Source organism: Stenella coeruleoalba (assembly GCF_951394435.1).
Source record: "Stenella coeruleoalba genome assembly, chromosome: X".
In the NCBI taxonomy this organism is placed as follows: domain Eukaryota; kingdom Metazoa; phylum Chordata; class Mammalia; order Artiodactyla; family Delphinidae; genus Stenella; species Stenella coeruleoalba.
In genome coordinates, this window is record NC_137152.1 from 82869885 (window position 1) to 82896429 (window position 26545).

Sequence of the window (26545 nt, forward strand, 5' to 3'; positions counted from 1 at the left end):
CTCGCGCCCGTCTCTGGGGTCCGCGCTTTCAGCCGCGGCTCGCGCCCGTCTCTGGGGTTCGCGCTTTTAGCCGCGGCTCGCGCCGGTCTCTGGAGTTACTTTAAGCAGCGTTCTTAAACCCCTCTCCTCACGCCCCAGGAAACAAAGAGGGAAGGAAAAGTCTCCTGCCTCTTCGGCAGGTGCAGACTTTTACCCGGACTCCCTCCCGGCTAGCTGTGGTGCACTAACCCCTTCAGGCTATGTTCAAGCCGCCAACCCCAGTCCTCTCCCTGCGCTCCGTCCGAAACCTAAACCCGAGCCTCAGAGCCTCAGCTCGCAGCCCCGCCCACCCCAGCGGGTGAGCAGACAAGCCTCTCCGGCTGGTGAGTGCCGGTCGGCACCGATCCTCTGTGCGGGAATCTCCCCGCTTTGCCCTCCGCACCCGTTGCTGTGCTCTCCTCCGCGGCTTCGAAGCTCCCCCCTCCGCCTCCCGCAGTCTTCGCCCGCTAAGGGGCTTCCTAGTGTGTGGAAACTTTTCCTCCTTCACAGCTCCCTCCCACTGGTGCAGGTGCCGTCCCTATTCTTTTGTCTCTGTTTTTTTTTTTTCTTTTGCCCTACCCAGGTACGTGGGGAGTTTCTTGCCTTTTGGGAGGTCTGAGGTCTTCTGCCAGCCTTCAGTAGGTGTTCTGTAGGAGTTGTTCCACGTGTAGCTGTATTTCTGGTGTATCTGTGGGGAGGAAGGTGATCTCCGCGTCTTACTCTTGTGCCATCTTCCGCCGAGCCCCTCATCTCCCTTTTAGCCACCTTCCTGGAACTACTATACAACCCTTCTGCCATCACCTCATTAGGTAGAAGTCGGTCATGTGACCATTCTTGGCTTCAAAGGAGGCTATAAATGTGGTCTTTTACTGGAAACATTACTGTCCCAAATAAATTTGGGATTCTTTTATTACGAAAGAAGGAGAATAGGTATAGAACATATGCTACACTTTCATACCCAAGGCAGCTAGAAGCACCACCTCAATTATCATGTTCTTTCTACCCAGTTTTCCAACCACAGTTTTCATGGGTTCAAACAAAACTGCTGCTTCAGAGACACCTGAGCTCACTCTCCCATCCTCCCAAATCCCATGTCCCAGACTATGCCTGAGTCCTCACAACTTAGCATGCTTAATCTACGTCATTCACTCACTCACTCAGTCATTCATTCAACAAATATTTATTGGTTACCAGTGATATGTGAGGCACTGTGATAGGCACTGGAGATAAATCAGAGAACCTGACAGACAGGGTCATGGTTCTCATGGAGCTCACATTCTACAGGGGTTGATACACTCAAGATTTGAGAGCCATTAAGAAAATAATATGGGAAAATGTGACAGAGAATGACTAGGGTGGGGAAGGCAAGGAAGGATTTTCAGAAGACGTAACTTAGATTTAATATTCAAATAACAAGAAGTACACAGTCAGCAGTGGGAAGATATAGGATCTGAGCCCTCGAGGCAGAGGGAAGAGCAAGACAAAGGCCCTAAGATATGGGCAAGCTTGGCAGTTTTAAGGAACAGCTTGTATGCAGTGTGTATTGGGAGGACAGGGTTAGAAAATGATGTGAGAATGGTAGGAGGGGCCCAATAACAGAACGTCCTGTGGGCCATGGGAAGGACTCTGGGTTTTGTTCTTATTATGATGGAGCCATTGGGTGCTTTCTGAAAGGAAGGGAATTATTATTATAATCTACCTTATTAAAGCTCATTCTAAATGTTCCTTGGAGGACAAACTGAAATAGAGCAACTGTAAGATCAAGAGACAAGATTAGGAGGCTACTACACACATGACAGTGAGAGGTTACAGTCTCGTAGACCAGAGTCGTAGCAATGGAAGGGGTGAGATGGGGTTTGAAATGAGATGTATCTTGAAAGTACTGAACTTGTTGATGAAGTCCACATTTGTGGTAAGGATAGAGAGGAATTAAGTGTGTCTCTTGGAATGTGGATTTTTGTAGCTGGGTTAGGGCGGATCTCTTCCATGGGGAAACGAATGGAGGACCAGCTTTGGTACAATGCCAGGAAACTGACCGTTCAGTTTTGACCATGTCGTTTGTGGAGCCTATGAAAAATCTGGGTGGGGAGCATGTGGTTGGATGTATAAGTCAGGAGATCCTGAGAATATTCTTGGCTGTGGCAAAAAAAAACCCAAAAGCAACAAAAAACACAAGCATGCAAGCAAGCAAACGAAAAACCCAACTGTACAGTTCAATCTGAAAATACAGGTTGATTCCACATATGAGCATGACACAGCTCTAGATTCTGGAAGGGATACAAAGACACATTAAAAGCCAACTTCACTGAGCTATAATTTGTGTTCAACATAATGCATCCATCTTTTTTTTATTATTTTATTTTTTGGCTGTGCTGCGCGGCTTGCAGCATCTCAGTTCCCCAACAGGGGATCGAACCTGGGCCCCTTGCAGTGCGGGCACGGAGTCCTAACCACTGGTCTCAGCTGTAAGCCTAAGGCTCTGACCTGCCAGGGGCTACGAACTGTCAGACAAGAAAGATATATGTGTGGAATATAACTATCAGTCATCCACTTATTCATTCATTCATGCACCTAGTGCATGTCAAGCTTAGTGCTAAGAAGGGAAGATAGGACCATGAAAAAATTCAGACAATGTCTCTGTCTTCTGGAAGATTCGGAGTCAATATAGAGAACTGCATGTGGCTCTGGTTGCTAAATAGTAAGGGAGGTATTTGGTGAGATAATTGGAGCCCCAAAAGGTCTAACCCCAGTGCACAGACGCAACTCTTCCCCTTCTGCATGTCTCATTGACAATGCTGTGACATGACCTAGAACATAGAGCTGTTAGAATAGAATAAGCCTGAACATTCTGTGCATAAATGGCTGAGGAAACAGCTTTCCAAACCTTCCACCCAGCAATCAGCCCTGATTATGTGCAGAAGTAGATCTCAATTTCATTTAATTCTCACAGTTGGAGTTGTATGACTAATTATTTTTTCTCTGTATCTAATTATGAAGCTGAGGATAAGAAGGGTGAAGTATCTTGAAAGAAAATAGCAGATCTATTGATAATAGGAAAGTGTTAGATTTTATGCTGTGAGCTATTAACAAGTGTGGAATACTAGTTCCCATCCTTTAGGTCCAGGCTGAGGTAGTAGCAATGCAAATTTCTCAGTCAAATGCCTGGGATTCATTGGCCATTCGAGAATTTTAGGAATTGGAGAAGCTATAGGAAAATGAAAGCCTAACATACCATCCTCCTGCCTGCTCTGCCTCATTGTTCCTGCCTCTGCTCTCTTGTTTTCCATGATAACGTCATCTTAACATTAGGTTTTGTTATTGACTGAACTGTGTTCTCCCAAAATTCATATCCTGAAGCCCTAATTACCAGTGCCTCAGAATGTGACTGGATTTGGAGATAGGGCCTTTAAACGGTGATTAAGTGAATTTAAGGCTGTTAGGGGATACGTTAATCCCATCTGACTAGTGTGCTTATAAGAAGAGGAGTATAGGACACACAGAGAGACAGCAGAAGTGTGTATACAAAGAGGGACAACCATGTGAAAAAGCAGCAAGAAGATGGCCATCTTCAAGCCAAGGAGAGAGGCCTTAGAAGAAATCACCCCTGCTCACACCTTGATCTTGTACTTCCAGCCTCCAGAACTGTGAGAAACAAATTTCTGTTGTTAAGCCACTTAGTCTGTGGTATTTTTGTTGTGGCAGTCTGAACAGTCTAATACAGGCATTATGAACGTGTTTCAGTAGTTCATGAAGCAGGTAGAGTAGGCTGTCAGAAAGGATGAAAATAAAGTGATGGTAAAAAATACCAATGATCAGTAAAACTGAAAGAAACGTGGTTAATTTGTATCACTATCAGGCAAAATAGACATCAAGCAATTGCAACCAAGAAGGCTACTATCAAACCATAAAAGAAAATGTATTGAGAAGATTACAAATTCTGAACTTACATTCACACGATAACATATCTTCAAAAACATATATAGCAGTAAGTAGCAAAGTTACAAGTAATAGAAAGTAAAATCCACTTTTGTGTATACGATAAGGAAAGATACTGGCTTATATAACTGAGAGCCCAGAGGTAGAGGAGACTTTAGGTTAGTTGATCCAGTGGCTCAAAGATATAAAGACTCAGGCCCAATCTTGAACCAATGACTGTGGCTAGGGACATAGGGTTATTGCGTGAGATCTAGAGTAACTCTGGTCTCACCCTTGGAACTAGCAGGCAAATTCCCCCCAACATGTGACTGTACGAGGGAGTAAATGCACTAATGAAAATTTGAAACCACTTAGGAATGTATATTGCATAGGTAAAGAAAAATATTCACCTTCAGGCACCATTTGAAAGCACAATTATCAATATGAGCATAATACCCACAGTACTCAAGCTCAAATGGTTTTCAACTACTATGTCTTTCCAGGTAACAAATACTTCTATTCAGGAAATACCTACATTGAATTAGCGAATGGGTAGCTACAAAGCACTATAGCTCTCACCCCTGCAGTAAGTTTAGGAAGGACCACAAAGGCATCCATGGTAGCGTACTGAAATCTCTTTTTCTTTCTCAAATTTTTGGCAAAGCTTTCTCTTTACTATCGTACTTTGATATTATTGTGTCAGGATAGTTTGACTAGAAGGGAATGGATTCTTTATAGTTACAATTTCATCAAGTATTACCATTCTGTACACATACAACACAGAGTTCATAAAGATATGAAAGGTGAGAAGCAAGAAAATTGTCAACATTTATGATCAGCAACAATTTTCTTTAAAGAGCACCATTAAATTTCAATATGGAATATCTTTAAAAGCTTCAAGCTTTTAGAAGAAATTCAGTCTCATGAAAATGTAATAAAATTAAAGAACATCTTCTGTTAATGTACATATTTGTAAATATGCAAAAAGGAATATTCCTCTGGAAACACTAGCCCAAGAACCACCGCAGCCCTGCCGCCTGGCATACCAGGACCCAGCCCATACACCAACAGGCTGGCACCAGCTCTGGGACACATTGGGCCCCTCAACCAGCTTCTCCTGGATCTGGCCCCACTCACCAGTGGGATGGTGCCAGCTTTGGGACACACCATACCCAGCCATGTCAGGAACTGGCCCCACACACCAGCAAACCGGCACTAGCTTCAGGAATCCAAGGCCCTGCAGTCAGAGACCCAGGAACATGGCTCTACCCACCAGCGAGCCAGCACTAGCTCCAGGACTCCCTGGGCCACAGCCCCACCCACCAGCAGGCCAACACCAGTTCCAAGACACCCCTCAGGCAGCTGCCCTGGGATCCAGCCCCACTCAACAGTGAGCCAACACCAGCTTTTGGACACCCCCAAACCCGGCAGCCAGCCATGTGGAACTGGCCCTGCCCACCAGCAGGCTGACACTAGATACAGGACCTCTAGCCCCACCACCACCCACTGCAGAGCCTAGCACCACCCACCAGTGGGCCAGTGCTAATCCCGGGACTTCCTGGGGCACTGCAGCCAGCAGCCTCATGACCCAGCCTCACTCGCCAGTGGCCACCAGCCTCTGCACAAGGCAGTGCCTGGCAACCCACTGGACCAGGGGCCAGCCACACCTACGACACCACCCACAGTAGTGTGCCGGTCACAACAGAAGGACACATGCAGCCCTAACAGGGGGCACCCTTAGAGCATATAGCTCTGGTGATCAGAGAGGAGAGCTTGGCTGGTACACACAGCACGTCTCCTACAAAACGCCACTTCTCTACGGTTGGGAAATGGAGCCAACCTACCAGATACAGAGAAATAAAACAGCAAATTGGACAAAATGAGGCAACAGAGGAATCTATTCCAAACAAAGGAACACAATAAAACCCCAGAAGAAGAACAAAGTGAGGTGGAGATAGGCAGTCGACCTGATAAAGAGTTCAGGGTAATGACCATAAAGATGTTCAAAGAACTCAGGAGAAGCTTGGATGAACAGAGTGAGAAGTTTTTAACAAAGATTTAGAAAATATGAAGAACCACACAGAGAAGAATACAATAACTGAAATGAAAAATACACTAAACGGAATCAACAGTAAATGAAATGATGCAGAGGAATGGATGAGCAAGCTGGAAGACTGAGTAGTAGAAATAACTGAAGCAGAATAGAAAAAAGAAAAAAGAGAAAAAGAAATAGGACAGTTTAGGAGACCTCTGGGACAACAGCAAGTGTACTAACATTTGCATTATAGGGGTCTGAGAAGGAGAAGAGAAAGAGAAAGAGAAAGGAGCAGAGAACATATTTGAAGACATGATAGCTGAAAACATCCCTAACCTGGGAAAGGAAAGAGATATCCAGGTTTAGTAAGCACAGAGAGTCCCAAACAGGGTCAAGCCAAAGGAGACCACAGCAAGACACACTGTAGTTAAAATGGCAAAAATTAAAGATATCAGAGCAATTGGAATGAATCCAACTGGATCACAGAGTGTGATCCTTTTTAATGTAGCGTTGGATTCGGTTTGCTAATATGTGGTTGAGGATTTTTGCATCTATATTCTTCACAGATATTGGCCTGTAATTATCTTTTTTGGTAGTAGCTTTGTCTGCTTTTGGTATCAGGGTGATGGTGCCTTCATAGAATGAATTTGGGACTGTTCCCTCCTCTTCAATCTTTCGGAAGAGTTTGAGAAGTATAGGTATAATTTCTATGTATGTTTGGTAGAATTTACTGGTGAAGCTGTCTGGTACTGGACTTTTGTTTGCAGTGAGGTTTTTTTATTTTGTTTTAATAACAGATTCTATTTCACTTCTAGTGATTGGTCTGTTCAAATTATCTGTTTCTTCTTGACTCAAATTTGGCAGGCTGTATATTTCTAGACACTTGTCCATTTCTTCTTGGTTGTCTAATTTGTTGGCATATCACTGTTCATAGTATTCTCTTATATGTTTTGGTTTTCGTGGCTTTTTTTTTGTTTTTTGTGGTATTGGTTGTTGCTTCTGTTTCATTTCTTAGTTTGTTTATTTGGGCCCTTTCTTTTATTTTCTTGATGAGCCTTGCTAGAAGTTTGTCGATATTCTTTGTCTTTTCAAAAATCTAGCCCTTGGTTTTATCGATCTTTTCTATTTTTATCTCGATTTTATTTCTTTCCCTCTGATCTTTCCCAAAGAAGTGACTTTGGGATTTTTTTGATTCTTCCTTTTCTAATTCTTTTTCTCTTTCTGTTTATGTGAGATTTTTCTTGTTCCTTGAGGAAGGCCTGAATCGCTATGTACTTCCCTATGAGAACTGCTTTTGCTGCATCACATAGATTTTGGACGGTTGTGTTTTCATTGTCATTTGTTTTGAGGTATTTCCTGATTTCTTCTTTGATTTCATCATTGACCCACTGGTTTTTTGGTAGCATGTTGTGCAATCTCCATGTATTCGTTTTTTCCCATTTGTCTTTCTGTGGTTGATTTCTAGTTTCATAACACTGTGGTTATAAAAGATGCTTGAAGTCATTTCTATCCTCTTAATTGTGTTGAGGTTTGTTTTTGACCTAGTATGTGGCCTCTCCTAGAGATCGTTCCTTGAACGCTTGAAAAGAATGTGTATTCTGTTTATGGGGGTGACGTAGTGTCCTGTAGATATAAATTAAGTCCAAGTGGTCTACTGTGTCATTTAGGGCCTCTGTTGCTGTGTTGATTTTCTGTCTGGAAGATGTGTCCATTGATGTCAGTGAGGTGTTAAAGTCTCCTAGTATCATAGTATTCCTGTTAATTTCTCCCTTTATGTTTGTAACTATTTGTTTTATATATTTAGGTGCTCCTATATGGGCTGTATATATGCCAACTAGTGTAATATCCTCTTCTTTATTGATCCCTTTATCATTATATAATGTCCTACTTTGTCTTTATGGACTTTGTTTTAAGTCTATTTTGTCTGATATCTGTATTGCTAAGCCCGCTTTCTTGTTGTTTCCATTTGCATGAAATAGCTTTCCATCTCCGCACTTTCAATCTGTCTGTGTCTTGTGCCCTGAAGTGAGTCTCTAATAGGCAGCATATTGTACATTCTTGTTTTGTTTTTTTTTTTTTATCCATTCAGCCACTCTGTCTTTTGATGGGAGCATTTAGTCCACTGATATTTAAAGTAATTATTGATAAGTATGTACTTACTGCCATTTTAAACCTTGTTTCCCAGTTGACTTTGTAGTTCTCTATATCTTTCACTTTGGCCATTTTAATTATGCTACGTCTTGGTGTCACTCTATTTGGGTTCTTCTTGTGTGGGACCCTCTGCGCTTCCTGTACCTGGATATCAGTTTTCTTCTTTAGGTTTGGGAAGTTTTCAGCCATAATTTCTTCAAATACATTTTCTATCCCCTTTGCTCTCTCCTCTTCTTCTGGTACCCCTATTATGCATATGACTGTGCACATTATGCATATGATTATGCATATTACGCATGCTTTATATTATCCTATAGATCTCATATGTTTTCTTCATTTTTTAAAATTTGTCTTTCTGTCTGCTGTTCTGATTTGGTGATTTCCATTATTCTATCTTCCAGATCACTTATTTATTCTTCTGCTTTGGTTAGTCTGCTATTTATTGCTTTTAGTTTGTTTTTTGTCTCGGCAATTGAGTTGTCTAGTTTTGATTGATTTCTCTTTAGAGTTTCTAGTTCCTTGTTGCAGGGATCTGCATTTCTATCAATAATCTTTCTTAATTTCTTTAGCCTTTTTCTTACCTCCTTTCTGAATCTGGGGACTAGTAGACTGGTGAGGTCTCTTTCATTATTTGTTCCTTCAGGGGATTTCTCTTGTTCTTTTTGTTGGGAAGAGTTCCTCTGTTTTTCATTCCACTCAACTTTCTTTCTCTCTGAATTTAGGAGAAGCATGAATCTACTGTGTTCTTGAAGGGGTGTTTTTAGGTTGGAGGATCCCTGTGTAGACGGTATGAGTCCAATATTTTTGGTGCAAGGGCTGGTTTTGGTGTGGGTGCTTGCCACATATTTCCTTAAAGTGTGCTGGCCCTTGTTTCCTTGATAGGGGGTGTGTTTGAAGTTGTGTTGACCAGAGCCTGCACTGGTTGTTGGCTGGGGCCTCCTCTTTGCTCTATGGGTGTCACAGCCCTGTTGGGGCTGGGGTCTGCTTCCCAGCTGTTGGAGTAGAAGCCCTGAGGGTCAGGTTCAGTCAGGTTCCATTGCCCCTGAGCACACGCCCTGATGCAAAGGAGGTGACCACTGAAGCTAATGAGGTCCGTGTGGTCACCGCAAACCTATGTGCCTCCCCTGCAGGCATCCATGGTTCTGCCCAGAAGCAGCCCAAGGTTGCATCCCTTTCTCTGTTGTGTTCATCCCAGACCTAGTGCTGGGCTGTGGTGTGGAGTAGGCTGGTGCTGGCGGCCGGGGCCCTGTGGCTACAGGAATTGAGGTGGTTGTGCCGCTGCCTGGAACCTGGGCTGCCTCTGTGGCAGACCTCTCCCAGGACCTGTCAGCTCCAGATCTGGCTCCAAGCTATGGTGTAGAGTGAGCGGGGCCAGTGTGTTCCCACCGTGAAATAAACGACATGCAGTGCCCAGCTGCTGTGCCTTTCCATGGCGCCATCTGGTGCATGTGCTGGCAAAGTCCACCATGGGCATACCTGCCCCCACTGTGTGCACACTGACAATGGGCACTGTGGCAGGACCTGCCCCCACTATGTGCGGGCTCACCATGGGTTCCTTGGTTTGGCCCAGACCGTACCCCAGGCCCGCCGGGCTGTCTCAACACATCTAGATCAAGTCCTCTCCCTGGACCTGTGTACCTAAGATTCAATGCTCAGCTGCTGTGTGCATCTGAGGCCCCACCACCTTGTGTGTGCTTTGGATTGGGAAGTGCAGCAAGGCAGCAGCCGCCAGTGCCAGTCTCTCTCTGCCCTGATTGTTAGCAAGCCAGCACGCATGCACTCCTTGTGAGTAGAATTTAGGCTTTTGCAGCCCCTCCAACTATCCCAGGGCTTTTCTATCAGGCAAGGGGGATCCCCTGGGCAAGTGTCTGTCTATGTGTAACTTTCCTCCTTTACAGATCTCTCCCAGGGGTGCCAGGACTGTCCTCATGCCTTTAAAATTTTTTTCTGTCCTTCCTGGATAGGTAGAGATATTCCTTGCAGATTTGGTGGTGTAGGAGATCTTCTGCCAGTTTCCAGATGGCTTTCTGTGAGAATTGCCTCAAATGTAGGGGTATTTTTATTGTGTTTGTGGGGAGAGGTGAGCTCCACATATTCCTACTCCACCATCTTGATACCCCTCCCCCTTTGGGAGACTTTGAATTGCATCAAAGTGTCCCATATAAAAACGGATACACTAGACTAAATTAGAATTTCAGAATCCAGTGATAGTCAACTATTGCAAGTGCCTGTCAGATTTTAGAGAGCACAGGATATGCTATGTTTTTCCAGATTTTGTGGGAAAAAAAAGGTAGAGCATCATGTACATTTTAGATTATCGCTGGCCCCAAACAGGCTACATGAAGTAGATAATTAAAAATCATCTGGTGATGTTATGGAAATGCAAAGTTCATTGATAGAACTTAGTCCTCAAAGCCTGCTTTTATTCTAAAGAAAACTGGCAAAGGTCACTCATTTACATCATATGGGAACATATCCACCAGCAGTAGATGGCAGTGTGATATCGTAACAAGAAAACAATGTGGCTGTTTACGTAAAAACCCATCTCACAATACTTTCGAAGACTATAGTTAGAGGAGGGTGTGGCAAAAAAAATAGTTACAATGAGTGGATAACAAGAGCCAAGCTAGGACCACTTCAATTCTCCCTGTCTAATAATTTTTAAAGCCTTGAAACACACTTATTTAATTTTTAAGTGGCCTTCACGTGGAATCGATTTTCAAACTGTACCAGACGGATCATACCATCACAAATGACAGTTTATGAGCAAAAACCCTGTAAGGAATCCCTGCCTTCTCGCCCCTTTCCATCCTTTGGCCTCAAAAGAAGTTTTCACGGTGTATGTAATTTTCTGTTTCTAGGCTTTGCTAGTCCCCAAGAATGGGCTCATCACCTAGAGCTGTCAAAATTTACACTGTGCTGGGGGAAGGGAGCACACTGAGTACTCTGACAGGGAGCACTATCTACAATTGTTTCTCTTCTTTCCCATTGCTTGACACTGACAGTAAAGTCACTTCTAGTTAATTAACGAGCTTCTTAAAGGAACAAAGAAAAACATGTTTCAATTACCATTTCTATAAAGGCACAGCAATATCTCATAAGTTCTCTTGGATAATATTACCAGATTAAGTCAATTTTACTTTCTGAAAGTAAATTCACATAGGATCTCTACTTGAGTTGTACATATTTGTGTTTGTACCAAAAGCATTTAAGTATTTGTGTTTAATTTAGCAGCATCACAAATGTCTGTTATTCTCCTTTCCCATTTCTCTGTGTTAAACAAAGCCACTAGGACTGACCTCCTAAACATCCAACCCAAAACAGAAATATAAAAGAAGTAAAAGTTGTTCCCAGTAAACCTTGCCAAACAACATTCAAGAAGAATAGCTTATCAGCCTGCCTCACCTAAACAAACACAGCACCTGATACATGCAGTGCCTAAACTGCCTAGCTCATATAAGCTGTGTTCATACAGGTGTTTACCCATAGCCTTAGCGTCCCTTCCCCAATGTATGTTACAAAGAGCTGACGGGCACCCACTGGTGTAACTAAATATATTTTTAAATCCTAAAATAACTCCTGGTAATCATCACAGGGAAAGAATAAATGATACGACCTTTAGTTCTGACAGGAGAATATCTGACCCTTCCCAAGTAAAATTATAATTAGAACTCCAGGGTTTGCCTTTTGGTGAAAGAAGTTGACCTCAATCATCATTAGTGGATTTGTCCATTACAGAAGCTACAGTTGGGACAGACATCAGGTCTTGCTGTTGGATTCCATCCAGTGATTGTATACAGATGCTTCCTAAATCCATCTTGAGGTTTCATAATAGGCTCTATTGTAAACACGTGGCTCTGTTTTCATACCCTTCATTTACACGTGTCCCATAAATAATTTTCCAAAATTATCTAAGTAACAGCAATGTGCCCAAACAGAGTCACTCCAAAAAAGCACTACTTCCTTCAACAGGCTTAGAACTACAAACACAGTCTGTTATCCTTACTAGTATATTCAAATTTAACGATGGTGCAAAATTTGGTCTGTTGTATTTTCTTCAGGTTATTTATGTAGCCATGCCACGTTGCAGGGTGCTGGCAAAATAATCCCACTGCTTATATAGCATTACGTTTGCCTAAGCCAGCAAACAGGCAAGATCACATCAAATCTCTTTTGGATATACAGACAGATCTTCCGTTTTCCATACAAATCAGCAAAAGAGGTGTTTGTAAAGCTGCAATAAGAAAAAAAACACCAAAACTATATTGTATATTCTCCTTTCCCTTTCTCTGTCCTTTCTAGGAAGATGCAAACAAAATATAAATGCAGTAATATCTAATTCAGATTCTGCTCACTTTTAACTTTTGGAATTCGGTAAAGAGCCATAAAGTCTGCACTTTTTCTCTTTAGAGAAAAAGAGCCATAAAGTCTGCAATATTTCTCTTTAGAGTGTTTAAAAATAAAAGAAGGAAACGTTTTCAACTAACGTCTAGCATTTTATACCAACTTTTATATACAGAAATACTTCACTTATTAAGGATAAGTTTATATTTGTACCTTAAAATGAATTCGAGGGCCTTACCTGGCTTCAGCTTGGATTCGTTCTAATTACTGGTAGTACTGGAAATTATTTAAATGGCACTTTAAAGAGGTCCTCTATGATCTCAACTTTTCAGTAACTGCGGATGGCTTTCCAGTTAGTCTGAATAAGGAAGGCTGAATTATTCTTAATTTTCTTTGGAGACTCTTGTGGGTGATCAAAACACAAAGTCTGGAGCCAGGGTGCCTGGGAGTAAACCCTGGTTTGGCACCTATAGGTTCAGTTACCTCTTAGGCAAGTGACTTAACACATCTGTGCTTCCACTTTCTCATCTGTGAAAACTGGAATAATAATCATAGTACCTCGTTTATAGAATTGCCAGTATTAAAGGAGTTGACGTTTTAAAGTGCCTGACACATAGTAATCATTATATACATTTGTTTTTCAAATTAACAGCTAAAATTCACTTATTGAGTTTGCTTTAATTTCTCTTAGACTTGCATGAAATTACGGCAACAAAGCTTACCTGTACCCACCGCTTAGGTTTTTGAAGCGGTCCCTAAAATATGGCAATGGTTATGGATTTAGGGAGGACCTAGTCCATTGCTATGTGTTAATTTATGTGTTAAATTTCACGTGTTATAGGGAAACAGAATTAGCACACGAAAGAAGCACATTAGCACATTAAAAGGGGGCTGGGGCAGGTGAAGCCAGCCTGTGTTCTGAGGAAGATCATCGGGAGGCACCACCATCAACGGGAAGCCCAGGAATGTGGGCAATCTCAGGTCTCCAGGTCTCGTGAAGAGAACGGCCTCCTGAAACATGCAGCCGGGAGAACCCTGCTGTCACTATCCTACACTCAGGAGGCTGACCCAGCTTTTGAGCACCGTGGGCTCCTAAGGCTATGGTCACGCGGATGCGGCCATCAAGTGGCAGGCCCTGACAGATATGTGGCAGGCCCAGACCTACTGGCCATGTCAGCACCATGAGCCCTTAAACCCTGAGCTCGTGTAGTCTCTCTGGACCTATTGCCACTATGATCATGTGGTAGATCCAGCTTTTCAAGTCGCTAGAGCATGGCAGACTCCTAAACCCTGCCCATCATGTGGATTCATCCTGTCATGTGGCCCTCACTAGCTAGTGGCATGTGGAAGCCTCAGCCCTCCAAGTCACACAGGTGACCTGCTTCTGAGAGTCGTATGGATGCTATGGTCGGTCACACATCCCCCTTGGTCACACATCAGGCTCAGCCATCTCTGTCTTGTGAAGATTGCTGGCTACCAGAATCTTCAGATCCCTGAGTCAACACGGATGTGGCCGCTACCATCACATGGCAGGCAAAGCGCCTGCCGTCATGTGAACACCGCACCTACCCTTCGGCTGTTGGTTGTGTATATTCTACGGTCATGGGACATGCTGTGGTCTCCTGAGGCTCACTTCTCTCGGTCACAGTTCACGATAGAGGGCTCCTGAACCGAGGTCACCTGCGTCCTTCTACTCTGTGGCCTCCGCCAGCCAAGCCCCTGGAAGTCAGGTAGGGCCCCACAGCGGCGCGTTGCGTTACGTTACGTCAGTCCCGCAGTCACGTGACGCCGTAAGGTCGTGACCGAGGGGGGCGCCCTTTCAGCGTGTGGAGAGCCTGCCGAACGGTGGGTAGCTCGGCTTAGCCTTCTGAGGAGTCAGACCGAGAGGTGAAGAAGACCTTTAGAATTAAGGTACTTGTCCTGGCTGAGGGGGAACTTTGATGAGGCTCTGGCTCCGATGCCAACCTTTCCACCGACTTTCATATTCTGCCACGGTAGGCGGTAGACGGTAGGCGGTAGTCGGGGAGGAGGGGCGCCCACCGGTACTAGAGGTTTACTCAGAATTGGCGGGACAGCGGGCGGCAGGCGTTCATGGGCTGCTCTCGGCAGCTAGGCTCGGGAAACTGGGTGGACCCCTCCCTTCCCCCTTCCTTCCCAACCCCCACATTAAAGCCCTACTCTTATCTCTCTTCCATATTCATATTCACTGCCTGCCATGTGATGGCGTCCTCTGCGCTCCTCAGACCACGTTTGTTATTAGGGACACCAGAGAACTCCTAGATGCCAGTTCGTATCGATGATTTCAAATCTGATCTGAATTTCTGTCTCTTAATTTGTTCTGTAGAGAGAGGCAAGGAGAGAGACTTTGTTTAATTTGATATTTTTTCAGTAAAAGTGTGAAAGTAGCCAGCACGTTAAGGTTCAGAATTTGTTTTCTGTCTTTGCTTTGCCGATCAGTAGCTTTGCAAAGTGTGTGGGGGGTGGGATGCCATAATCTTTTTCTGCTTGGACTCTCTAAATGGCTTAAATTAGTCCAGCCAGACACTATTGGCTTCTGATTTTCCTCCTGATTTTCTAACCCTTCCTTGTTACATTCCTTGAAAGCTCTCCCCTTTCCTTCATGTGGGAAAAAACAGTGAATTTATTTAAGAAAACCATATTAAGTAAAATTATAGATGATACATTTCATAAAAATCACGTAGATGGTACTTAATGAGTAAAATGCAGCAAGTAAAAGATGGTGTTTACATTTGTGAGGGATTTAAATATGGTTTGAGAGATGGTTAAAGGGGTGATATATATATTTTTTCTTATATAATATCCATTTCTTTCCTCTCATTTCAGCACTTTCAGGTTTGCTCTTCAAGACACTATGTCTGAGAGACAGCAGCAACAAAAATGTTTTTATCCATTGAAGAAATATGGGACATACAATAATGAAGGTACAAAGGATTTCTGTATTGTCATATTTTTAAGATAATATGCCACTTGAATCTCAAAGAATAGGATAGTGTCTTGGCTTGTTCAGGCTGCTGTAGTAGAACACCGTGGACCAGGTGGCTTACAAATTACAAGAATTTATTTTTCATGGTTCTGGAGTCTGTGAAGTCCAAAATCAAGGCACCAGTAGGTTCAGTGTCTGGTGAGAGCCTGCTTCCTGGTTCATAAAGGGCTGTCTTCACGCTGTATCCTCACATGGCAGAAAGGGCAAGGGAGCTCTCTGGGTCCTCTTTTGTAAAGGCACTAATCCCATTCATGACGGCACCTCCCTCATGACCTAATCACCTACCAAAGACTTTACCTGCAAATACTGTCACCTTGGAGACTAGGTTGGTACATAAAGATTCAGTCTGTAGCAGGTAGTTTCCTTAAGCTATATGGGAATGGAACATTTTTCCACAGACCACTGTGGAAAGTACTAGTGTTCCTCAGGAAACATTTTGGGAAAGCCTGTTCAAAGTAAATCTCTTCTGCCGCATTAATACCTTGTACCTTTGTTTACTAAGAAGAATGTATGCTTACTAATAATTAAAATCTGTTCTTCTCATTAAGAAACCACTTATTGCTAACTCATTTTATCTTATGTCATTAGTCATTCTCTCTTTTGCTTAATCTTTCCACTTTTTCATTCTTTACATATAACCTCAATTTATGTTTCTGATATCATGACGGCAAGAAATAAGTGCATGAGTGCTAGTCATTAGGAAGTCTTAAAAATAAAATAAAATGCCCCACTCTTGAAGCGATGATACAACTTACCCGTAAGGATGAGTGGATGAAATAGCTCTCATTTTATACCAATTTTCCACACTTTTTCAAAACTAGTTTGTTATTATTATTTAATCATTATAGCTGCCATTTTTTGAGTTCCTGTTTTATGTCAAGCACTGTGGCAACCTTGTCATACCAGTTTTCTCATGTAATCCTCAGAAAAATCCTGAGAGGATGTTATTTTAATTCACAGATAAGATACAAGAATCAAGATAGGCTAGATTATGCTGTGGTAATAGACAGTCCCCGTATCTCAGGGGCTTATTCCTCACTTCGACTACATGTCCATGGCAGGTGCATGCCCCTCACAGGATGGTGGACTTTGGGGGTCTGAGCCATTCTTACTGGAATGACTTGGAGACCCAAACTGACAGAACAGCCATCATCTAGAAAGTTGTCAGTCTCTGTGCCTGAGGGGAAGAGGACCCTGCAAGGTCTCAATCCAACAAGCATATGTTCTGGCCCAGAAATAGTACATGTCACTCACAACCCATTAGCCAGAACCAGTCACATACACAGCCCTGTCCAAACAAAGGAGGTCAAGAAGTACAGCTCTTCCAGGTCGCCGGAACAGGGACAAATGGAAACACATGGCAAACAGCACTACCGCACGATGGAACTGAGGCTCAGAGAGGTAAAATACTCGCCTAAAATCACGTACGCAGTAAGTGACAGAGCTTCACTGGATTATTCTATCAAATACTTGACAAGTCGATGTCTGAGATTGCTTGTGTCTGAATCACCTTGATGAGGGAGGTCTCTAGCCCTGTTCAGGCACCCGACGTAGTTGGTCAGCCGGGGGACTGCGGTAGCTGTTATATAGCTCCCTTTTACGCTTTCCCCTCGGCAACGTTATTTCGGAAGGAATTTGGGTTCTTGCAAATGACTCTGACTCTTCCTATACACCGTACGTAGACCACATGCCCTTACTGCTCCCTTTAAAATGTGAATTTTTCCCTTTCATTGCTGGATTTTCCTGAAAACGAGTTGGTTGCCCGGCATTCTCCAAAGGTCACCAGTAAGGTTCCTCTTTGTTGTTGTTATTGTTGATGAGTGTCATTATGAACTCCTGGCTTTTGAACATGTTGGTGGGCTTCAAACCATCGTTATGTGGTGTTGAGCAGAGGAGTGAAATGATTTGACTTGCTCTCTGCTGCTGGGTTGAAAAGAGACAGGTAAGGGAGCCAGGATGAAAGCAGAGGGGCCAGCTGGATAGCAGTACAGTCCAGGAGGTAGCTGTTGGTATCTTGGCCAGGGTGGTGGTAATGAAGGTGGTGAGAAGTGGCCGGCTTCTGGACATACTTTGAGAGAGGGGCCGAGAGAATCTCCTGACCAGTTGGATGTGGAGTGTGGGAGAAAGAGAGCACGCCAGGCCCCCTCCGAGGTTTGGGGACTGAGCAAGTGGCATTTGTGGGTCAAATGCCCTATCTGTGTTTCCTTTCACTTCCAGTGCCACACAGGGAAAGTCCCAAGGTTGTGAGTAGCAGGATTGTCCTGACAGCGGGCCACACAGGGAAAGCAAGGGCTCCCCAGAGGAGTTCATCTGAGGCCTGGTCGTAATCAGGCCATCGTGGAGTGATCAGCAGTGGGCGGATCTTTACTCATAAGCGTGCCCTGAGACAACATGGAATAGTTAATGTACAAAAGGCACAGCACACAAACCTAGAGAACCTTAAGTATTACAACCCAACGGAAGCTGGTTTGTAACAGTGTAATTACCATAATCCTCCCTCCCCACAAGCCACTAGTATGATTATCTGCTGGTTCACTGTTTCAGTGGAATGTGTTAAAAATAAAATACCCTTAGTGAATCCACCCATGGGGAAGAGAATTGACACGATCTTATTTTGCAGGTGCCGAAAAACTTCCAAATCTTTTCCCATGGTGAATTAGATATGTTGGAGGGGAGAACTTGTGGGTGGAGGGGTGAACAGCAACACAACTCCTAGGAGTGAAGACAAGGTGAGATATAACCAGGACACTTTCTAAGCGTGGCTGTAGCTTCAGTATCCAGTACAGTAGATGTCAGAGTAAAGAAAATGAACAAGAGCCAAAGAGAGGCCTTACAGAATGGTGAAAGGATCAGCACACCAGGGATACATAAAGATCCTAAATGTGTACGCACCAAACAATGGAACCTCAAAGTACATGAAGCAAAAGCTGATGGAGATGAAAGGAGAAAGTGCCAGATCTATAATTATAGTGGGGGCTTTCCACACCCACCTCCCCCTTAGCAAGTGACAGAATTGCTAGAGAGAAAATCAGCAAGGATATAGGAGACCTGAATAACACAGTAAACTAACGAGATCTGCATGACATAAATAGAACAGGCTGCGCAACAACAGCAGAGTACAGTTTTTTTCCCCGAGGGTCTCTGTAACATTCACCAAGTTAGACCATCTCCTCGACCATCAGACAAACCTCAATAAATTTAAAAAGAATTGAGGGACTTCCCTGGTTGCGCAGTGGTTAGGAATCCGCCTGCCAGGGAAGGGAACACAGGTTCGAGCCCTGGTCAGGAAGATCCCACATGCCGCGGAGCAGCTAAGCTTGTGCGCCTCAACTATTGATCCTGCGCTCTAGAGCCCGTGTGCCACAACTACTGAGCCCACGTGCCACAACTACTGAAGCCCACGCACCTAGAGCCCAAGCTCTGCAACAAGAGAAGCCGCCACAACGGGAAGCCCGTGCGCCACAACGAAGAGTAACACCACTCGCCGCAAGTAGAGAAAACCCGTGTGCAGCAACGAAGACCCAACGAAGCCATAAATAAAGAAATAAAATTATTAAAAAAAAAAAACAACACTTGAAATCTCCCAGAGTGTGTTCCCTGGCCATGATGGAATCATATTAGCCACCAGTAATAGAAAGCCAAAAGAAGAATCCCTAAACACTGGGAAATGGTGGTTGACACATCATTCCAGGTTATCATTCACACCCTTGTTATAAAAGGGCTGAAGTTAGGAAGAGTTGCCTGCTGAGCTGAAAGGCATTTCAGGCTGGCCCAATAGAGAGGTCACTCTGGCTCTTTCCAACAGAGTATTGTTCAGGGCAAGGCTGGACGGAGGGAGACAGTTCAGGAGGCCGTTACATCAGTGCCACCTGACATTAAAGCTCCAAGTGCACTGGCAAAGGAAGTCCAGCTAGCTTGCTGGTTGTTAGTGGAATCGGTTTGGTGGTTCATTGGATTTGGGAAGCACGAGAGAGGTATTGGTGTGGTTGCTGGAAAGTCCTGAGAGAAGGCAAGATTCGGGTGCCTTCCTGGTATATATGACTGGTGTCCAGTCTAGCCCATGGACGCATACACCTCGGTTCTTTATCAGTCCTGCTCCACTGTTTTAAAAGTTTCAGCGCAGTTGTCCTCTCCTCCCTCCTCCCTCTTTGTCCTCCTTGTCGTCCTCTTCCTCATCCTGCTCCTCCTCGATTCTTCCCCTGATAGTGCCATCTGTCGGATAAGGCTGTCCTCTCTGGACAGGCAGAAGAGTGTCCTTTCTGAGGCTTGTGGGACTGGTCCCTTAGGCCAGGTTGGCACTTTGCCTGCCCTACCATGCTGTTAGCCTAAGACATGGTACGTGGTAAGTGGATCACAGATGTGTCTGCAAACTTGTATTTTTGTTCCTCTTTTCAGAATACAGTGATGGTGGTAGATCACCTCAAGGAAGAAAGAAAGGTTGGAGTTCTTTCCCAGGTAATTCTGGCGAGAGGAGCCCTCATTATGAGCACGATGGGTGTGAGCCTCAGCCTTCACACCTCCAGGAGGATGATGGAAACGTGGTGAAGAGGGATGTCCAGGAGGACCCCGAAGTAAGCCAGTAAGTGGCCAGGCAGCAGGGTTTGTACACAGCAGCCCCTGGGACTATGCACCTCTCTCACTCTCCGTGGACTTGCTTTTCTTCTCTCACTGCAAAACTGAAGCATGCTAGAAGTGAAATAATGGTTGAGCAATCCTAATTGTAGTGCTGGTGTCAAAGACACGAGGGTGTACAGAAGACTTTCTTAGCACTTATGGCCACTCACCGTCCTTCTCTCCACATCCCCCCTGCAGCTCTCCCTGTACCATCCCAGGCAACAAGAGAGGAGTGAAATGGCACAGTGAAGGCCACATGCATACTACTGTGTGGAGAAACAGAAAACCTCTGGAGAGAGAAATGGGGGAGAACACACAAGATGGAACCCCAGGGAGCTGGTTCAGGGTCACAGTGAGTATCCTGTAAAATGTGTGGAATGTGCAGGAGAGAAAAGGCAGGGGGAGCTGTGTTGGTCTCATGTAGAGATGCTGGTTTCTTTCACTGGGGACAGTTTGTAATCTGTCCTTTTTATTACCAGGAGTTAACAGTCTTGTTCATCTAAGGGCAGGTTCAGAGAAGCAACGTACAGGGAGCAGGCTGACCGTGAGGAGAACGGAGGAGCCTGTCTCAAAGCAAAGATGGAAACTACTGCCAAGGATATGGAGCGACTCCACATTGGAGGTCTCAGCTTGGCAAGCTGAGTGTGGGAGACAGAGGGTCGAGCCTCTGGAGACCTTGTCTGAGGGGCAAGCAGTGTGTGCGCTGGGTAGGATCTCCTGGACATTTATAAAAGGAAGATCATCTCTGACACCTTGATTATGTGGAAGAGAGTTTGACTGGAGAGAAAGAGTACTTAGGAAATCCATATTACGCACACCCGTAAGAAATCATGCCAGTGGTCCCTTCTTTACAAGCCCTTTCAAGCCCAGTAGAAGGCCGGAAAAGAACAGGAAAAGGTTCCTCCTGCAGCCTAAATTCCCTGTTGTCTGTCCTCTCTCCCATGCCTTCTTTTCATCCTTAGATTCCTTATGGGATAAAGTATGACAAGACATGGCTAATGAAGTCAATCCAGAGCCATTGCAGTGTCCCCTTCACTCCAGTGGACGTAAGAGAGGATGCCGAAGCCAGACGCGTGGGCACAGGGAAGGGGGAGAGAGAGACCTGGTTCAGCAGGGTCTGTTGGCTTCTGAAACTATTGCTGTTGCATTCAATCCCTGTAGTTCCACTTTATGCAAAATGGGGCTCGGTTCTTTGTCCAGGAAGCTAGCACTGCCTCTGCATTGATGGATGTCAGCTACAAGATTCGTGACGAGGAGAGCCGAAAGGTGTGTGTCGAGGGCGTTACGTGTACCTCATCCTGAGGAAGGAGTACAGGCCAGGGGCTGGTTGTCTTCTTTGGAACTAGAGTTCCTGGTGCTTACCCCACCTCTTCTTCCTGCAGATACCTTCCTTTGTCAGCCCCTCTGCTGTTCCCTACTCTGTGCGGGATAAGTTGAAGCCAGAAGAAATGGAGCAGCTAAAGGTAATGGAGACTCACGGCGAGTAGTGTGCCAGCGCTCAGACCCACCTCTCCTTCTTCCAGACCCCGGTCCCCCTCGCCCCCGATTTCCCTGCCACCACCACAGCCTCAGAGCGGCTCTCTCCATCTCTCTCTCCGCAGCTGACCTTGAGCAAACGATTTGATGTCTCCCAGCAAGCTCTTGACTTCCAGAGGCTCCGCCTAGACCCAGGTACGGCTGACAGCAGTAATTCTAGGGCGTGCAAGGGCAGAGGGGTCTTCCTGGAGGGAGACTTAGGGATGGTAACGTGGGGAGGGACAGGTGCTGGCCCCACACCCCACTCAGCCATCCTATTCCCTCCCCTCTCCTTCCTGAAGACTTGGTGGGCTATGATATTGATATATTTCTGAATCGAAGAAGCTGCATGGCTGCCACCCTGCAGGTCATCAAAAAGTATTTCCCTGAGGTAAGGCTGTAGGCCCAGTGCTGGTATTAGGGTAGGGGGTGGAAGAGATGGGGTGGAGGGCAGATTTGTCTCCAAGGTCCTAGATAGTAACCTTCACTCTACCTCTTCTTGCCCCAAAGCTGTTGTCCTTGAACTTGAGCAACAACAAACTGTACCAGCTGGATGGCCTGTCTGACATTATACAGATGGACCCCACGGTCAAGATCCTGAACCTCTCCAAAAATGAGGTGAGAAGAGGGAGCCAGGTCAAAGTTGGGTTGAGAGTGGGGGGTGGGGCATGTTAGTGGCCATCAGAGTGATGACAGGAGGCAGGTGAAGGTACCTGTGTGGGAGGGAGGGTTCTGGGGGTGCCGGGATCCGGATGTCCCTCTTTCCCTGGGATTCCTTTTCCCACTTCTGCCCCATATTTCTCAGCTGACGTCTGTGTGGGAGTTGAACAAGATGCAAGGGCTGGAGCTTGACGAGGTGTGGCTGCAAGGGAGCCCATTGTGTGACACCTTCCCAGACCAGTCCACCTATGTAAGGTCAGTGTGAACACCCTGTCACCCTTCTTGGTGACCTTCACCCATGGGAGCCTAGACTATCTGTGACAGTGCCCCTTTGCCAAAGGTGGCAGCCCTGGTCTTCTGGGAGGATCACAGGCCCCACCTTCTGCTCTCTCTGTGCCTATCACCGGTGAGGAGTTTCCTTCCCCTGACCTGCTCACCTCTGCAGGCGCTCTGGGGTCTGTTTCCAGCTCTCTGCTCCCAGCTATATTCCAGCAAGGCCTCCCATGAGTGTGCCTCAGGAAGCAGGGCTTCTCCTCCTCACCAGGACCAGGAACGACCAGCCTTGATCCAGATGCTGGCGCCCTGGACTGAGAAGGGTCCTCCAGTCCAGGGCCTCTTGCTGAGAGAAGCCTTCTTTCTTCGTGCTGAGATGGGGTTTGCCTCCCCTGTTCTGAGAGGGGCCCTCTTCCCCTTCCTCCAAAGGGATCCCCCCTCCTCTCCCATGTTGACATGGGGGCTTTCCTGCGTCATGCTGAGGGCTGAGGCCATGGGTGGCTGCTGTCATGACATCCATTCTGCTGGCCCAGTGCCAGGAACTGGACCCTCCTTGGGAAAAAGCAGGGCTCCCTGAGTCAAGGGGCCAGACGTGGGCCCCCGCCAGTGATCAGAGGGCTTCCTGAGGCAGGAGTGGAAGGCAGAGGGCAGAGGTGGTAGAGGAGACAGAAGGACAGGCCTCTGAGGGGCACTTCCCATCCCTCCCTGCACACGTCACATCATCCCGCCTGGTCCTTCACAGGAGCCCTGGGCAGCCTGAGACAGGTATGATTCCTCAGATAAAGAACCAACTCAGAGAGGTGCAGGGGTCATCGGGAGAGAAGACAGTGATCATCAGAGGGGGCCACGGATCCTCAGCCCCATACTGAGCTGGGTCCTGACCCTTTCCTCCTTCTGAGGAAGATCTGCCCCCATGGCTGCTCGGTTTCCCATGCCCAAGTCTGGCTGAGCTCACACAGGTGACAAAGTTTCAGCCAGCATCCAGTGGGCCCCCAGCCCAACATGTGCATATTTTCCATTCCTACCTGGTGTGTCTGGGCGATTCTGGGGCAGGTGAAGAGCCGCAACAAGTGTGCCGTTTCCCCTTTCTTCTCTCTTCTACCCTGACCCCGACCACGGGAGAGCTTCTTTCCCTTCCCTTTGTTGTCTCTCTCTCCCCTGTCTCTGTGCCCCTATGTCTCTCTCATCTCTCCCTTCCTACCTTCACTCCCTTTCTGTCTTCATCCCCTCCATCTCCCTCCCTGAGCCCCACCTCACTCACCTCGCTGGCCCAGCATCCTGGGCCATCCCTGGGGGGTGTCGGGGTCTTGCCAGAGTGCTGGACCCCCAGTGAGGTAGCAGAGCCCCGGGCTCCCACTCCATCCGCTCTTCTCCCCACAGCCTTCAGTGGGGCCCTGGAGGAAGGGAGGGAGGGGAAGGAAGCCCTGCAGCACGGGTTTGAAATGCTGGTCCCTGTGGCACTGGAGAAGGGAGTCCGAGTAGTCTGGGTGGGAGCTACCCAGGCGAAGGAGAGGAAGGGAGGCAGGGAAGGAATATTAAAGTGAAGGTACTGAGAGAGATGAGGAGACAGTGCCTTTCAGACAGTAAGATGACAGATGCTCAGTGCTCAACAGGCAAGTGGACTGAAAACCCCTAAAATCAGGAGCAGAGGTGGGCAAAGGGTGCTGCTGGATTGGCCAGAACACACTGATCTCTGTTTATGGTATTACTGTTTTAACTCAAAGGAAGCATTGCAACCTTGAACTATCAACCACCTCTTCTCTATTTTTGGTTTTGGACAGGGCCATCAGAGAATGTTTCCCGAAGTTGTTACGCCTGGTAAGTGCCTACGTAAATCATTGTCTCTTACGAATGTCGGTGGCCTCTGCACCTGCCCTCAAGCCCTTTGGGTCTTGCCTAGATCACATATTAGCATCAGAACCTTAACCATTTGGGGGGACATGGACTCCTGAAAATGACATGGATATACTTGCTGGAAAAATACCCATAAATACACACACGCACACACATAAGTTGAATATAACACTAGAGACTTCCAGGACCTCATGATGAAGACATCCACTGTAAGCTTTCCCATGGAATTTCCAGGGCCCTTTCACACCTGACCTCTGACCCTCACCCTCCTGGGCCCATCCTTTTCCCGGATCATCCAGGGCCACTCCCCTGGTCTCCACTCCTGACTTTCTCTTCCCTTCTCCAGGATGGCCAGGAGTTACCGTCACCAGTGACCGTTGACGTTGACACTCCCTACATAGTAAAGCCCTGCAAGGTGAGGAAGAGGATCAAACAACATTTGGGGTGTTGCAGGGAGGCTTTATCTACTGCATAGTCTCAAGTGCCATTTGATTCCAGGGAAGCTACTTTGGATCTGATGAGCTGAAGAGCCTAGTCCTGCAATTCCTGAAGCAGTAAGTACCTCAGGGAAGCTGAGCAACGGGGGGAGGGCTAGGACAGGTGAGGCCACCTGAGCACAGGTCTGCTCAGGGGAGTTTTCAAGTCTCATTTGAGGTCCAGACCACAGAGATAGACTGTCTTCATTGCTCCTCCTTAGGTACTACTTGATCCATGACTATGGAGACAGACAGGTTCTCGCGGGTGCTTATCACGAGGAGGCCTGCTTCTCCCTGACGATTCCCTTCCACCCCAAGGACCCAGCCCCGTGAGTATGACAGTACAGCCTCTGCTCCCGGGCCGTGTGGCCCCCCAGCAGACACAGGCCAGCTCCTGCAAACACCCACCACCCACTGTTGCTCTTTGTCTCCTAGAAGCAGCTTGTGCAAGTATTTCAAGGACAGCAGGAATATGAAGAAGCTCAAGGACCCCTGTGAGTGTGTGATGGGAAGACTGGGTGGGAAAGGGCGGTGAAGGGGTCAATCATAGGGCCCAGGGCGTGGCAGCCCCTGACCTTCGCTCGCTTCCCCTCCCCTCACAGACCTGCGGGTCCAGCTGCTGAAGCACACAAAACGTGTCATTGTGCACACCCTCTGTGTGTTGCCCAAGACTCAGCATGCCTTCAGCTCCTTCGTGGTGGACACGTGGTTCCAGACGGTGAGCACCTGCTTCCTCCCCCGGGTGGGCCCAGGAAGCCGCAGGTGGGTGGGAGGTGGAGGTGGTGACTGGGCGCCTGGGCTCTTCCCTTTCAGGAAACGATGCTCTGCTTCTCCATCTGCGGGGTGTTCAAGGCAGGTGAGTGTGTGTAGACCCCCAGCGCAGATGCCCCACTGCTGCCTCCCCCTGGCCAGGCTCACTCCCAGAACCACCTAGCTTCCCTGACCCCTTCCCTTCCCTTCCCCTTCTCTTCTCTTCCCTTCCCCTCCCCCTCCCGTCCCTTCCCTTCCCTTCCCTGCATTCCACCCCTCCCCTCCCCTCCTCTCCCCTCCCCTTCCCCACTGTGTTCTCCTGCCTTCAGGCTTCCCACAGACAATCCAGGTCTGAGCTGTGTCCATGCCTGTCTGCCCTGCACACCCTGGACGTTGTGGACACAGGCTGTGGCGTTTGGTGGCTCTCAACCCAGATACTTACTCTGAGAACTTGGGCCGTTACTTAAGGTGTCAGTTTCCTCATTTGCAAAATGGGATAGTAGTATCCACCTCTTGGGCGGCTGTGAAAAATGCATCCCGTGAACTTGTGTAGTGGTCGTCAGGGGCCCTGTCACTGGGCGCAGACTGCTCCTATACTTGCCCTCCCCATTCCCGACACCCTGGCCCCCGTGAACAACTGCCCTCTCAGCATGAGTGTCCAGTCACACCCTGACTGGGGACCGCCGTGTGAGCGTGTACAGCAAGTGCAGCTGTAAGGGGTACTGTTGTTTGTTTGCTGTTGAAGTGGAAGGAAGTTCTCAGCGCTGTGTGCGTTCCTTTGCCCGGACCTTCATCGCTACCCCTGCCCGCTACGCCAGGTGAGAGCCCGTTGTGGGTGGGAATGCCCATCCACGCCTGGGCTCAGGGGCGTGGAAATGTGGTGGCAAAGACCTTAGGTTTACTCGGCATTGTGGAAAGCCAGCAGGGAGATCCCAG

At 46.7% G+C, this 26545-nt stretch overlaps 1 protein-coding gene and 1 long non-coding RNA gene across 2 annotated transcripts; both read left to right on the plus strand.

Moving 5' to 3' along the window:
• Positions 1-14275: 14275 nt before the first annotated feature.
• On the plus strand, positions 14276-20028 carry LOC307180091. Its single transcript, XR_013825679.1, has 3 exons — positions 14276-14374; positions 15308-15405; positions 19863-20028. It is a non-coding gene; the product is annotated as an uncharacterized lncRNA (long non-coding RNA).
• Positions 20029-20382: 354 nt separating this feature from the next.
• On the plus strand, positions 20383-26325 carry LOC307180188 (nuclear RNA export factor 5-like; the record flags this gene model as incomplete). The annotated part of the gene is made up of 15 exons (XM_079910311.1): positions 20383-20433; positions 21044-21127; positions 21243-21347; positions 21464-21544; positions 21683-21752; positions 21899-21987; positions 22107-22214; positions 22375-22511; positions 24311-24347; positions 24676-24798; positions 24882-24937; positions 25081-25188; positions 25295-25353; positions 25462-25621; positions 26163-26325. The coding sequence occupies 15 exons, from the start codon at positions 20383-20385 to the stop codon at positions 26323-26325; spliced, it is 1431 nt and encodes a 476-aa protein (XP_079766437.1).
• Positions 26326-26545: the final 220 nt, after the last annotated feature.